This window comes from Aspergillus lentulus (genome assembly GCF_001445615.1).
Source record: "Aspergillus lentulus DNA, contig: Alt04, strain: IFM 54703, whole genome shotgun sequence".
Taxonomy (NCBI): Eukaryota; Fungi; Ascomycota; class Eurotiomycetes; order Eurotiales; family Aspergillaceae; genus Aspergillus; species Aspergillus lentulus.
Genome location: NW_028322122.1, coordinates 2,246,857 through 2,261,652, shown reverse-complemented (window position 1 = coordinate 2,261,652; position 14,796 = coordinate 2,246,857). Strand labels below are relative to the sequence as shown.

General features: G+C 51.7%; 6 protein-coding genes across 6 annotated transcripts; 4 read left to right on the top strand and 2 right to left on the bottom strand.

Moving 5' to 3' along the window:
* Nucleotides 1-374: 374 nt before the first annotated feature.
* On the top strand, nucleotides 375-1,253 carry ALT_2036 (putative esterase/lipase; the record flags this gene model as incomplete). Its single annotated transcript, XM_033557949.2, has 1 exon — nucleotides 375-1,253. One exon carries the CDS (start codon nucleotides 375-377, stop codon nucleotides 1,251-1,253), a length of 879 nt encoding a protein of 292 aa, XP_033413840.2.
* Nucleotides 1,254-2,189: 936 nt separating this feature from the next.
* On the top strand, nucleotides 2,190-3,807 carry ALT_2035 (uncharacterized protein; the record flags this gene model as incomplete). Its single annotated transcript, XM_033557950.2, has 2 exons — nucleotides 2,190-3,089; nucleotides 3,142-3,807. The coding sequence occupies 2 exons, from the start codon at nucleotides 2,190-2,192 to the stop codon at nucleotides 3,805-3,807; spliced, it is 1,566 nt and encodes a 521-aa protein (XP_033413841.2).
* A 406-nt stretch (nucleotides 3,808-4,213) lies between these two features.
* Nucleotides 4,214-5,216, bottom strand: ALT_2034 (uncharacterized protein; the record flags this gene model as incomplete). Its single annotated transcript, XM_033557951.2, has 2 exons — nucleotides 4,214-5,094; nucleotides 5,144-5,216. The coding sequence occupies 2 exons, from the start codon at nucleotides 5,214-5,216 to the stop codon at nucleotides 4,214-4,216; spliced, it is 954 nt and encodes a 317-aa protein (XP_033413842.2).
* Nucleotides 5,217-6,013: 797 nt separating this feature from the next.
* Nucleotides 6,014-8,109, top strand: ALT_2033 (SD08430p; the record flags this gene model as incomplete). The annotated part of the gene is made up of 2 exons (XM_033557952.2): nucleotides 6,014-7,722; nucleotides 7,770-8,109. The coding sequence occupies 2 exons, from the start codon at nucleotides 6,014-6,016 to the stop codon at nucleotides 8,107-8,109; spliced, it is 2,049 nt and encodes a 682-aa protein (XP_033413843.2).
* Nucleotides 8,110-8,632: 523 nt separating this feature from the next.
* On the top strand, nucleotides 8,633-9,098 carry ALT_2032 (uncharacterized protein; the record flags this gene model as incomplete). The annotated part of the gene is made up of 2 exons (XM_033557953.2): nucleotides 8,633-8,725; nucleotides 8,787-9,098. 2 exons carry the CDS (start codon nucleotides 8,633-8,635, stop codon nucleotides 9,096-9,098), a joined length of 405 nt encoding a protein of 134 aa, XP_033413844.2.
* A 75-nt stretch (nucleotides 9,099-9,173) lies between these two features.
* On the bottom strand, nucleotides 9,174-13,674 carry ALT_2031 (putative ABC multidrug transporter; the record flags this gene model as incomplete). Its single annotated transcript, XM_033557954.2, has 2 exons — nucleotides 9,174-10,599; nucleotides 10,646-13,674. 2 exons carry the CDS (start codon nucleotides 13,672-13,674, stop codon nucleotides 9,174-9,176), a joined length of 4,455 nt encoding a protein of 1,484 aa, XP_033413845.2.
* Nucleotides 13,675-14,796: the final 1,122 nt, after the last annotated feature.

The window sequence follows — 14,796 nt, the reverse complement described above, 5'->3', positions numbered from 1 at the left end:
GCCATGGATACCAATCATGTAGTCCCGCACCTGACATCGTGCAGGCATGAAGTCATGTTAAAGAATTTATAAAGATGGATGCCTCGGTACCTCTCTCGAGCCTTTATTCCTCGTTGGCAATGATACTTTCCTGAACCAAGACACTTAGTGGAGTCCAGCCCGATATTACCTATACTTTCTCTACAGCGCCACATTCAAGCATATTGCAGACATCAAGAGGCGTCCTCTTCCCAAACCCATATTCTCCTCCCTCTGTTGTCGGCCATCAGTTAACGTGAAGAGTCCAAGTCCGGAACTTTCATCGATGTCCCTATCGAGAACGTAATTGACCTTCCCGTCGTTGCCCTTGCCAGGCTTTTTATCTTCATTAATTAATGTCGTACCTAATATACATCTACCGCAAATTATTGGCGGTGCTCATCAGAGCTGTTGTCACCCGTGGCAAGCGCATCTCTGCAAGTCCAGATGATGTCCTTCAGATAAAATCGCGAGATGCGGGTAGACAATTGAGGGCTCACATCTATCGGCCAGCAACAGCGTCGTCACCATCGCCTGTCCTCATAAACTTCCATGGAAGCGGGTTCTTGTTACCGCTTCACGGAAGCGACGACGAATTCTGTCGGCAAGTAAGTCGAGAGACAGAATATACAGTGTTGGACGTTCAATACCGGCTGGCGCCAGAACATCCTTTTCCAGCGGCGCTTAACGACGTGGAGGATGCGGTCAACTGGGTCCTGCAACAGCCAGACAAGTTCGATTTGACTCGAGTGGCTATCTCCGGGTTCAGCGCTGGAGGGAATCTCGCGATCGCGGCAGCTTCGGTGCTCTTCCCACGAGAGACATTTCGATCTCTCCTCGCATTCTACCCACCGCTCGATTTGTACACAGACCCTGGAGCCAAAAGCCCGCCGGATCCGGCAGGGAAGCCCATTCCTCCACCTTTGAGTCGACTGTTCGACAAGTGCTACGTACCTTCCGCATATGATGCCAGAGACCCGCGTATTTCACCATGCTATGCGCAGCCCGAGAGGTTCCCAGATCGTGTTCTTGTTGTGACAGCGGCTGGCGACACGCTGGCCGGTGAAGCCGAAGCCCTCGCTGCAAAGATAGCCAAATTACCAGGTCGCCAGATCGTGTGCCAGAGGATGCAAGGCTGCAATCATGCCTGGGACAAAAGTGCTGTTCCGGGAACCATCCAAGGCAATGCCAAAGAAAAAGCCTACGCCATGGCTGTTGCAATGTTGATGCGCTAAGTGGCCCGGTTAATGGTCTTCCACGTGGTGTGATCCACAGCTTATTTGCCTCCCCCTTTTAGTGATGCTCTTGGTCACATGCGGACTTGCAAGTCTTGGAATTTGACAGTCAAGAACATTGCTTAAAAAACTGATTGCTCAGACTTTGCTATTACTAAATATCGGTAATTCCCTCCGGCTGATCTTTATCACCTACCGAGCAATTAAATTCTATTCAATTGTACAACAACAGATCATGTTAAGAGGGGCCAACTGTCTCACTTAGGAACAGAAGTTCAAATTCCTGAAACATTACCCATCGACCGAAGTGGATCATAATTCTGAAGCCGCGGTTCCTGATCCAAAGGAATGGTGATGCAGCGTGGCTGAAACTATGGGCGTCTTAGCGCGGACCGTACCGGTCTGACCGTCGCCCTAAGCCCTAGATGCCTGTTTTGGCAGGCTTGATGCCTCCAAAGTCAGGCATCATGAGCTTCAGCCTTAGCAAGCGTATTAAGATTACCAATGTATCGGTGACCCTAGTAGAAGAACAGGTGATCTTCTTCCAACCTTGCGTATCGTGGTGTAAAGATAGCTGATGATTCGGTCAGACGCTCCCTCGTGGGTCGCATGGTGCAATGCAAGCCTGAGGCCCGAATCGGCTTGACTTGTTCATTTCCTTCTCTTGCTCCGTGTCCATCGCTGCCCATTTTGCGATTTTAGTGCCTTTTTATCTTTCCTTTTCTTCCGACCGTTCTTGCTTGCTCCATATGAAGCCCACCCCGCAAGTCGGATGCTGCTCTTGAGCGCTTCCATCTCGTCCACCGTGCTTCTGGTACTGTGGACGAGTGAATTGGTGTATTCCGCTGTGCGCCCTTAAACTCTGATCGGTAAGAAGAAAACAGTTTAGAGTTATGTTCTGAGTTCTGTGTACTCGAAAACACCAACAGTGATCGCATGATGGAGCCGTCAAACTTGGTCGGCATCGACGAAGCTCAATACCGCAATGAGGTTCTTCTGCTTCCATCCGAAGAGGCCGAGGTCGCTCGGGATAAACGACTAGTTGAAGAAGCACATGAACTGGGATTAAAAGTTCCAGAAGTCGAGGCGACCACATCGGTGGCCGCCTCCATCGCCTCGGGAATCATAGATCTATCCTCCCCTGTCCTGTCTTCCAGTTCCTCGACAGACCGCAACTCGATATGTGAGGTAACAAATTCTTACGAAAATCCTCGGTTGGACCAGGTTGCCTCGTCTCTTTCGGCACTAACCGTCTCCTCTGATCCCATGAAATGGGGCAGCCCCCGATCGATTGCATCGCTCTCCACGCGCCCCACGTCACTTTGCTCGAGTGAAGGAAGACTGGTTACTGGCTTAGATGGGATCTTTGCGGGGCAGCCGGGTCAAAGAAACTCGCTATTAAGCTTATCTTCGACTGACAAGAAAGAGAAGCGAAAATCGAGCTTAAAATCTGCCATTGGCAGGATTCATTTCAGGAAGAAGAGAACGCCCTCTACGGTCCTCCTTCCACCTGCAGCTCAGATTACCGTCGCTAGAGGACAAGGGGGCGTGGATCGGATCTATGGGGAGTCGAGGCGGAGCGAGTCGCAGAACCCAAGTTCAGACGAAGAGAGCCAGGCCTTGAAAGTGGAAATACCGATTTACGATAAGGAAACACTGCAAAGGAGCCTTGAGAATGAGGAGTTAGCCCAGCTGCGCGAATTGCACAAGTCGGAAAGAGATCGCCATGTCGCTTTCCAAGAGAGTTTCCTGATGCAGCTCAGACGCAACCAGCAAGCAGTCGTGGCTGACAGGCTTTCGGAAAATAAGGCCCTGGAGGAACAGAAGCGAGCGAAGGTCAGTTCCCGAATTCAAGGCCGGTATTGTAGACAGGCTAACGACTTTGTAGAACGAGGCCGACGCCGCTCGTTTGGAGGAACGGCAGCTTGCGGTTGAGATGGACCAGCTGCGCGAGTTCGAAAGGGAGAAGCAGAACTCCCGTACTCGCATCAAGTATATGGAAGGATACTTCAACAACGCCCATCCCCCACAAACATCGGATTCCGAGTCAAACTCCGGATCTGACCAGACAACTCCGGTCCGGCAGTACACCAATCAGCAAAAGTCCTTGCTGGCGCAGGAATACCATGACCACGAATGCATGGACCGATTACACTCCGCCAAGATCAAGGTCCTCCGAGACCGACAAGAAATCCGACTACAGGAGGCCATAGCGCGAATGGACAGGGAGCTGGACGCGCTCATCGACAAGCATGCATCGGAATTCGCTGAGCTACAACGACAGCACCAGCAGGAAGAGGCGCTGGCAATGCACGCATTCGAGACGAAGAGGACGAAGCTGCACCATCGCTGGAACCTAGAAGAAGCCATTCTGCGCAAGAAACTAGAACTACAACACGGACACCCGTACGGTCCTCTACCCCCACTCTCATTCTCCGATTCGCATTACGAGACGCGGGACTCGGCAATTTGTGTCTTGGAAAACAGTACGAACATGGGCGGGGACGAACAGACGCACCCGAAGGAAGGTGAGGAAAGTGAACCAGTGCACTAATTTATGACGTGATGTCTCAAAGTGATACCCTTTCTTTCTTATCGAATCATCTCACTTGCATATACGTTGCAGCTATCCCCCTTTCTATTGCACTGGCGGAGATAATGTTTATTTTCACCATCCAGTTATGGGTGATACTTTTCTTGTAATTATTTGTTGACATCCTCCTGGAGCTTACTTCGTTTCACTTTTCATTGTTGGACAGGCGAGCATCATATATACGCGTGGGGGCATGTTACTTGTGCATAGCATTGATTGGAATCAGTTTTTCTGTATATTCGATAGATCAACTTGATGTGCCGCTTATACCTCGCGAGAGGTAGAACTCAATGCATAATATAGAGATTTGCCAGAGTCAATGTCCACATGGAGAGAATGTCTTCTGCCCTTAGATTAGCGTTGCAATTCATTCGCCTGATATGGATATAGCATGCTGCCGTAACCTGTCCAGGAGCGTTTCCACTCGTCCATCACCCCCGATAAACAGAGCTTCCAGCCTCTTGTCTCTCCCGCGGTCGCCGATAACGACTGCGCGCTCAATAACCCCCGTGTCAGAAAGCCTGAAGCGCCCCACGCGTCCATCCTCCCAGTCCAGACGAATATACCTCGCCTCGAGTGCCGTCGGGGCAAGAGACACAATCCCCAAGTCATTCGGCTCCAACCGACTCTCGTCTACACCGCCACCCACCGTCCCATCTTGAACACCGCCCAGGTCTTCCTTCAGCATATTAACCGCATCGACTCGTAGATGCCACGCAACCAGCTGGCGCCTCAACTCGCGAACTAGACCCCGCAGGTCCTGCCTCCGCACCCGACCCTTCCCCGGCTTGAGGGGTGCATCTTCTTCCGTGGACCCCGGCGTCGGTGGTAAGGGCAGATAGACGCTCTCGAGTTTCTCGAGTGGAATAAACGCAGGGATTGTGTGTCGGTGCACCCGCAGCCTCTTCTCGTCGCCCGTGCCGGCCCGTCTCAGAAGTACGTAGTACGGTTTCGTGAAGCGGCCATTTCGACAGCAGATATCAATGCGCACGCCTAGTAGATTCGGGTGGTCCGAATGGGGGGAAGGATCTTTGAAGGGGAAGGTGGTTGTTGAGAACGCGACGCGGTGATGGTTCAGTTCGCCGTGTTTATCGGCGGCTTGGGCGAGGGGGGAGACTTCGTCGGTTAAGGATGAGATGGGTGTTGGCGCTGCTGCTGCTGCTTGGCGCGCCTGTAGTCGTTTTTGAAAATTGTCTGACGAAAGAAGGCTGGAAGTTAGGAGTCGACGTCGTCGTTGGAGATTGCGGACTGGTATGTGGTTAGCGTTGCGTGATGATGGGTGGTCTGTAGGACTCACTTTCGCGCCGGATGGAGGATATCTCAGAGTCTAACTGCTCTTCCACTTGTTTAAGACTGTCCGGTGATTCCATTACCGCGGTTTGGAGTATATAGGCGATTTAATATCTCATGTAGATATGACGGTGCGGAGAAGCACTTTACCATGTCATGTTTGTTTGTGTTGCTCCGGCGTCACGTGTCATCGAATCCATGCAGACTAAGTACAACGGAATCCATTTTCGTCCCAAGTAACAGCGATGGAAATACAGAGTAGTCTCAGACTGCTGTTCCTTTACTGGGTCGTGCCTATGCATTTTTCATTCTTATTTACAGCCGCATAGTTGACACGGCGATGCCACGATAGCAGCAGGTGTGAGATCTCGGGTATACGATAGGCAAGGGATTCATGTCAGCCAGCACATATGGCATCAGTGCATACGGAATAGCCTAGCTTCTGGAGTGATGAAGAATCATGCGCATGTGCAGTGTGTACCGCAGCTGATCTTAACGAGCTATGACGATCTGGACCCATATTCGAGCCGTGCCATTCTGTATTATTACACTGGCGTAGACTCGAGACCACAGTGAATGGAAAGTCAGTAGTGACACGAACATCGCTGTAGTTAACTCCCATCTAGATCAGATGTACCTACAGTTAGACTGCAAAAGACGCGAAGAAAAGAGATGCTAGCCTCTTCCATGATCCCTCAGTCCCTAGACTATTATTAGCCGACCCCCGAGTCGCCGACACTAAGATAAGCTTCGCCCCGAACGATCTCCAGAAGGTCCCTTGAGGCCAGCTTGCCTTAGTCGGATTTCTTTCAAGCTTCCATACTGGGCCCTAGCACCTTCCCCTCCACTTTCCACCGCCGCATTACGGAGTAAATGGATGCATTATCCTCATCTTGACCCTGTCTCTCATTCCTGTCATCCTGACTCTTCCACTCCTTCCTCCCTTCATGTTCGAGCCGCGTCTCAGCATTCTCCTTCCGCAGCTCACCAACCCGACGAGGTAGAACTTGGCCCACTAGCATGCAACAGTAGTAATCGCAGCAATCACGGAGACGAAACCAACGCAGACATCTTTCATCAGCCCGAGACTTCTTTTCCTGCACCCTCAGATTTCGAATCCGGCTCGGACAGTGAGGACGACACGGCGGGCACGCGACTTCTTGAGCACCACCGCGGACGAAGCAGTACACAGATGAAGAACAAGAGTCGCACGGTTTCAAAACGTCGCTCCAAACCGAGCTTGACCCTCGCGACCGGCACGCAGAACGGCTCTGCTGGCGGCGAGATGAATTCCAATATTGAAATGCGCAAGAGGGATACCTCCCTCGAATCGTCAGGAGGGCAGGCCTCGCGCTTGATGTCCCGGCAGAGCTTCTCCTTGAACGATGACCCCCCGATCACTCCGCAGACTCCAGCTATGGCGACTACTAGCTTCGCCAACTTGCCTTCCTCCGACCGAAGAAACTTTTTGCTTCTATGTGTTCTATATTTCCTGCAAGGGATTCCTATGGGGTTGGCCACAGGATCTGTTCCGTTCCTGCTCAAACCATACCTTTCCTACGGCCAGATCGGCGTTTTCTCGTTAGCATCTTACCCTTATTCGTTGAAGCTTCTCTGGAGTCCGATTGTCGATGCAGTATGGAGTCAAAGGTTTGGGAGACGGAAGAGCTGGATCACACCTGTCCAGGTCATTGCGGGCCTGGCAATGATCTATCTGGGTGGACACATTGAAGAGATGATGGTGCAGGCCGGTGCCAATGGTGGTGCTGGCGTCTGGAATTTTACGTATTGGTGGTTCCTGCTCGTCTTTTTCTGCGCCACCCAAGATATCGCGGTTGACGGTTGGGCCATCACGCTCATGTCGCCTCCGAACATCTCTTACGCCTCGACCGCGCAGACCGTTGGCCTTACAGCCGGGCACTTTCTGTCATATACGGTCTTTCTGGCATTCAACTCAAAGGATTTCGCGAACCGCTGGTTTAGAACGGTTCCCGGCGAGGATGGCCTGCTATCTTTGGGCGGATATCTGAAATTCTGGGGTTGGGCTTACCTATTTGTCACGATCTGCTTGGCTGTCATGAAGAAAGAAGACAAGTCAAGGGAGCGGGACAGCATCACCGATGTCTACCAGAGCATGTGGAACATCCTGAAACTCAAGAACATCCAAACCATTATTGCGATCCATCTTATCGCCAAGATTGGTTTCCAGGCCAATGATGCCGTCACCAGCTTGAAGCTGTTGGACAAGGGATTCGGCACGGACAACATGGCGCTGGTCGTTTTGATCGACTTCCCTTTCGAGATTGGTCTTGGCTACTATGCCGGAAAATGGTCGACAGAGTATACTCCCATGCGGCTATGGTGCTGGGCGTTTATCGGACGACTGGCTGCAGCCGTCCTGGCTCAAGCTACCGTTATGATCTACCCTGCCAGCGAGGCGATTCCTTTCTGGTACATTTTGGTTGTGATTGGGGAGCACGTCTTTTCGACATTTATGAACACAGTCATGTTCGTTGCAGTATCTGCTTTCCATGCTCGCATTGCCGATCCCGCCATTGGAGGCACGTACATGACCATGTTGGCAACGTAAGTTCCCGTTGCCCATATTTACTGCTGTATACTGACCGATCTAGCGTTTCCAATCTTGGTGGTACATTCCCTCGGTACTTCATCCTCAAACTCGTCGACTTTTTCACCGTGGCCACTTGCATTCCCCCCGCCGTCCCACCTGCAGCGGAGAAGCTGAAGGGCGATTTGATCACGTCTGCGTTCTCTTGCGCCTTGGAGCCTGACAAGAACCGCTGCGTCAACGGCGGTGGAGTATGCGAAACCAGTCGCGACGGCTACTACATCACCAACATTCTGTGTGTGTTGATTGGAACAGTCACTTTTATCATGTTTATCCAGCCTGCGGTCCTGAAGCTCCAGAGTCTGCCTCTAAGGGCATGGAGATTGAGCAATGGAGATCGGTAGTAGATGTCAGGTTACGAAATGACATGTTCAACCATTATACTGCGTCCATATCATGTATATTAGATAGCTTGCCTGAGAGTCATGGCTGATCAGACTCATGCGTTAGACAAAATACAAGTTGGCAATTCAGCCGGTATGCTCCATATCTACCTCTACAGAAACGTACTCCGTAAAGTTTGCCAACACTCTGGGGCCCCCTGTACATCGCCAATCACATCCGCCGCCAACAATCTGCAACACACACATGTCACACCATTCGCCATGTTCCTGGCCAGCGGGCCTCTGCAGATTCGGATCTAATATTAGGTCCCTATACCAATCGATTAGTGGAGAAGTAGCATGGGCATACTCGCGAGTCGCGACTAATACCCCTGCTATATAGCTAGCTCAGGGATCACTAGACTACTCCTCACACTTATTTTCCGTTGTCCTTCTTCCACCCCATCTCCACCTCCCGTCCTCATCCTTCATCTAAATCATTATCAACTACCATCAGTAAATAGCAATACAACACGACACGACAATGTATCTACCACCTCTCCTCACCGTCGCCGTGACCATCATGCTCTCAACAACATCCGCCCTCGAAACCCGCGAGATCCTCGCACCCCGCAACGTGAGTCCCTCGCCATTTTCTGAACGGCATGAATGATGATGATGTGTCTAACGAACTGAAGTGGGACCTCCGCCTCCTCGGACCGGGGTGTAACCCCAACGCGTCGAACATCGACATCTCGGTTTTCCACCGGTCGGGGTTCTACGGGCGAGACTGCGAGGCTCTCGATACGAGTGTCTACAATACGACGAGTGTGAAGAGTGTTTCGTGGAAGAGCCCGAGCCCCGGGGCGAATCGGTATGATTTGTGTATGTATAATGATGCGGAGTGTGGGAGTGATAAGCCCGATGTTATTCGCGGTGGGTGGAGTGTTTGTTATCCGTTTACTGGGTGGGTGGGGTTCAGGGTTGTTCCAGGGGGTGAGGAGTGTTGATCAGCGGAAGGAAAGGTGTGCATTCTATGTATATGGATAGCGATAGTGAGGGTGTACATGCGTTTGAGGAACAGTTTAAGCAGTCTTGCTCTTCTTGCGCTTGCCGAATGAAAAGTTCCACTTCTTCACCCGGAAACAGTAGTAGAGCATCACCGCCACGGCGATGTCGAACGCGACGTACGCCCAGAAGATCCCAAAGTTGCGCCACCGCTCGCTCCAGAAGATGTTGACGCTCGCCAGGTACTGGTCTGCGACGGAGAGGGAGCAGAATTCGCACGAGGACGTCGCGTTGGGGTTGCTGAGGTGCCCCGGTGCCACGGCCATGTAGGCTGCCATGTATTCCTGGCATGTCTGCCCTGATGGGGGATTGAAGATGGCTGTTTCGGCTGCGCTGCACTTGACTGCACGGCCGTGCAGCTGCGTGGCGGCCATTCCGCCCACCCAGTATGTGAACGGCGAGACGCGGTACATGAAGATCCAGAATCCAGGCAGTGCTTCGGGTGTCTGCATGACACCGTTGAACGTCAGAGCCATGGAGAACAGGAGGGTCACAATGGCACCCGCTGTTTCGGCGTCCGGTAAAGCGGCAATCACAAAGTCGGCGAAGGTGCTCGCGTAGATGAAAAATTGTATGCAGAACAACAGGACCAGGCCTTGCCGGTCAGACGATTGCACGCCATTCACTGCGTAGTAGTAGCAGCCAAACACGAGGATGCCCATCAGGATCTGATAGGGAATCTCGACGATGATGTTCGCAATCATGAAGGCTTTCCAGGAATACGTCTTGCTGGGCCTCTCGCGGACCTCATAGAGAGCGCGCTGCGTGATGAACAATGGGATAATCTGCTGGACAAGCGAGGAGAAGATGGCACACAGCATGAACACGGAGAAGATGACATTCTGCATGCCCTGTAAGGAAGTATCGGCCTTGAAAAATGAGAATCCGATGAACAGACCTGCGCATATGCCAAGCATCATCTTGGCCACAATGTACATGGGGAGTCGCCAGTATTGCTGGAAAACTCGCACAGTGACAATGGGCAATTGCTTGAAGAACGGCATGGCGAATTCCTCGTGTTCGCGGTCGTTGGGGTTGCTGCTATCGTTACTCTCAGCTTCGCCTCGCTTGGCCTCGTGGATGCGGTCGATTTCGGTCTGAACCCCGGCAGCTTCTTTGCTTGCCTTCCACAAGTCGAACCAGTTCTCACCTCGAGAGTTGGTGCCAGCGTTGACGACTTCAAGCATATATTCAGCAGGGTTTTCCTGATCACCACAGCGGCGAGCACCATGCGACTCAAAATAGTCGAGGAGCGTCCGCGAATTCTCTCCAATAGGCCCAAAATACACAGTCTTGCCGCCTCGAGCCAAGAAGAGCAGCTGGTCAAATTGCTCGAACAGGATCGCACTAGGCTGATGAATGGTGCACAGGATGGCTTGTCCTGCGTCAGCCAGCTTGCGGAGGAAGTTGCAGATAGCCCAAGAGCTCTGGGAATCGAGACCACTACACCAAATTAGCACAAGCAAAAATCCGAGCAAAATTGTCTTACCTGGTTGGTTCATCCAAGAACAGTAACAGTTTCGGCTTAGCCGCCAGTTCCACACCAATGGTCAACAGCTTGCGTTGCTCAACATTCAAACCCTCGCCAGGCACACCGACCACTGCCTCAGCAAAGTCCTCCATGTTGAGCATCTTGATGACCTCTTCCACGTACGCATATTTCTCCTCCTTGGTTACAGAGGCTGGCTGGCGCAGCATCGCGCTAAAGCGCAGACTCTCACGCACCGTGGCTGTCTCAAGATGCAAATCCTGCTGCTGCACGTAACCCGTTTTCCGTTGGAAGCTTGAATCCAGCGGTTCGCCATTGACGAACATGTCTCCAGTGATAACGCCCATGGTTGTACGGTGTGCCAACACGTCAAGCAGCGTGGTCTTTCCCGCACCACTGACACCCATTAGGGCCGTCAATGTACCCGGCTTGACCCAGCCTGATACGTGATCAAGCAGCCGACGAGGCTCACCTTTGATCTCGATATCGTACACCACGTCGCGCCAGGTGAAGATGTCCTGCTGAGGAGGAATCGACGTAATACCTTGGTCTTGCTTGTTTTCTTCAGCGGAGGAAGAAACCACCGTCTTGCCAGCGCCGGCCTCTTCATCCGCACCAGGCTCGTGTCCATTTTTCAAGTGGGCAGGCTCGTGGCCTCGACGGAAGACAAGAACCTCCGCTGAGCTTGTCGTGGCGGAATTCAGTTCGGTTGCGATGAAGTAGATGACCATGAAGCCAATCAAGAATGCTATCAGAATACCAAAGTTTCTCCAGACATGCGAATAGCTGTAGCTGTATGACGCTTCGATGTATGCATCCCCACTAACAGTCCGACGACCAGCAACAGCACCTCTTGCCGAGCAGACGAAGGAGTCGCCGGGTAGATTGGGATAGGCAGGGATAAACTGTGAACAGGTAAACTCCCGCCCATGAAACTCATTGGCTATCAGGATCTCAAAGGCGTAAAAAATAGGGTTCAGATAGTGAATCCACTTGAACCATGGGTGCATATAATTTACTGGAACAACAAATCCGGTGTAAATAACCAGCATCAAAATCAGGACACCGGCCAGTGTCATGGCCTGGGAAACAGTCCTGGTGATTGCGGCCATGGTCCGGAAGACAGCACTCATGACGAACATGATGATGAACGTAATGAGGAAATAAATGAAAAATTGAGACGGTTCGCGACGTAGGCTACTCAGAAAATAGAGAATGATGTTGAACGCTACTGCCATGAGGAACTTGACCGGAATATCACTGACAACCCCTGCAATGGCCTCGGTGGCGGGATGATAGAAGGCAAAAGATGCATGTTTCTCGACGATTGGTCGCTGGGAATATAAGCTATTGATCTCGGTCATTGCGGTAAGGGCATTAAGCAGCACGGCGTAGAAAAGGGTCGCACCCTTGGCGTAAAACCCCGCGGTGGCTGTGGGAGTTCCGAAGAAGACAGAACCCACAATCAAGGCGAGAATGGTGTTGCCAATGAACGTAGTCATAGTGGAAGTCCGTTCATTCCACACTCGTTGATATGCACGCTTGGTGTTGAGCTTGATCTGCATGGGAATGCTGAGGAGATACGGAGACTTGGGCCGGGTATGGGATGCCTGCGCCAGGCGCTTGCGCTGCTGAAATTCGAGGAGTTTCTCATTGCCCTGCGAAGACGTTTCTCCTTGGAAAGCAGCCATCTCCCGCTGAAGCCCTTTGTATTCTTCCGACTGGTGCCAATATGCTTCGAACTCAGCCGCGGTTCGGGGCACCTGGGACTCCATACCGGGCCGAGCTTGTCTTTCAATTGGGTTGGTCACCGACGTGAGGAAATCTCCGGTCGTCTGACGTGGGGGACAGAACCATCCTTGCCGTTCGAAGAACGCCTTGGCCTTGCTGGCCGGGCCAAAATAAATCTGGCGTCCCTCGTACAGCACCACAGCTTTGTCAAAGAGATCATAAATGGCCTGGCTGGCTTGGTATATCGCCACAGCGTGTGCGGACGAGTTCAAGTCTGCAGCTAATCGCAAGGATTCGACGAACTTCAACGCGGTTGCCGAATCCAACCCCCGGGTGGAATTGTCCCAGGCTGCCAACGGAGCGCCTGCCAGAGCCATTTCCGCGATACTGACTCGCTTGCGCTCACCACCGGACACTCCTCGAACTGTGTCGTTTCCAACCTTAGTGTTGTAGGTGTGGCTAAGGCCGAAGACAGCCATGACGACTTTGGTCATCATCTGAGCATAGTCGTTCCTGGACATACCGCCCAGTCTTTTGGACGGAGTGCGCACCGCTGCCGCAAATTCCAGAGTCTGGCCGACAGTCAAGTGAGGGAAATGCTTGTCAACTTCCTGGTTGTAGACCACTTCGCCTTTGAACTCTTTGATCATCGTAGACTGTGGAATTCCGCTGTAGTGAAGGACGGTCTTCTCGTCAACATTCAAGCCATGTAGTTCCCCACTGAGAGTCTTGAGGAAAGTGCTGCACCCTGAGCCGGGTCGACCCAGCACAATCAGCAGCTCCCCGCTGTGCAACACACCGCTGAAGTCATGCAGAATGGTCTTGGAGGTTTTGTTCCGGAAGTTCCAAGTCTCCCGCCGAAAGGGAGCGGTTATAATATCTGCAACTGTCTTCTGCAATTGCAAGGCCGCTCCCGTGCCGGAGACGCGAAGATGTTGGAAAAATATGCTGGCTTCTTTACGAGGAACACCTTCTTCATTGAGCACATGGACGACCTTCCGTAACCATTTGTACAGATCAAAGTCTTTATTTTCCGGGTTCAAAGCCGGATCATCGAGTGAGATATCGGCCACAGTGCTGACCCTAGAGACTGCATTGTCACGGCTGGCTAGCTGAGTGAGGTAACGAGCTTCATCCGGGGGGATGGAAGCTCGTCGGGTGGCTACCGGAGTCAGCTCGTCATATTTCTCATCACGAGTATTGTGCCCAGTATTGGTCGATGAGGTAGCGACTGAACGAGAACCGGCTTGGATCGGCGCATATTCACTTGCAACGCCGTCTGATATGTCTTCCGCCATTGTTGATTAGTGTACGATTGCAAGAAGGAGACCAAAGAAGGGACGGTCGGATGCTAGACTCTATGAAAATGAGGGAATGGGAAGTCTGTCCTTTCGATGATGCAAAAGAGAAAAGTTAAATGAACGGGAAAGATGGACGATATAAAGGAACGACAGTAAACGTGGTACAAGGAAAGAAAGTCAATCTCGATGTGTCTGATAGGGACATGGAGGGCATTCTATCTAGACTGAATGAGCTACAGAAGACGTACCATGTGTCGGGCAATCTGTAAACCGTTTTTTGGGCGTCTTTGCTTTATGCAACGCATTATGGGCGTATAGACAAACGGAAGGAAAATGAGTGACGATGCCGAGAATCCACAGTGGATCTGGAACCAGGAAAAGTTGGAACCGATCAGTGACCACCACTCTCCGAATCCGTGAGCCTATTGAGTGCCGTGTATCTTCTTGCAAGGCCCACGGTTACCACTCGGCGCTCAGCTTATGACTCCGAGAGGTGGTTGATCCGCAAAGTGATTCCCGGAGCCGCCGGATAGCCCATTATAGAAGCGAGATTTGCAGCAGCTATCTAGGTCTTCAAACAGTTAACGGAATGATAATTCGCCCGAGGCTGTCAATAATCACAGTTACCAGTAGCTCAGTGTGGATCGGGTAGATAACCTTCCGAGATACCTCTTTTGGAAGTCGACGCGAATTAGGCGGCCACATAACAGTAGGACGACATGACGCACAGTAAGAGATTGTTTGCGTTTGCGATATATGTCCAAACACAGTGCGTCAAGGATGGAATCTGCGTCGTTCAGATGGATCCTGGTACGTACAAGTCCTGTGGATCATCAGTTGATTGCTTTCTAGCTGATGACCTGAATAATCTGATCACCTCAAGATCCGTCCACTCTACTGCATACTGGGCCATGGCCAAAAGTCTTGGCACATTTTCGGGATCGACATGCATGCTGATAGCTTCATTCACCCTCCTAGTAAATAGTTAAATTTATCTACACCCTCCTACTCTGTATGTTCAGCTCCTCTTCAATCTATTCTTCGTTCCAACTCAGCTCTCTCTATTAATACCTACCACATGTGTAGAACTAGGTAAGAGAAAGATCTTCCTCAAGGTCC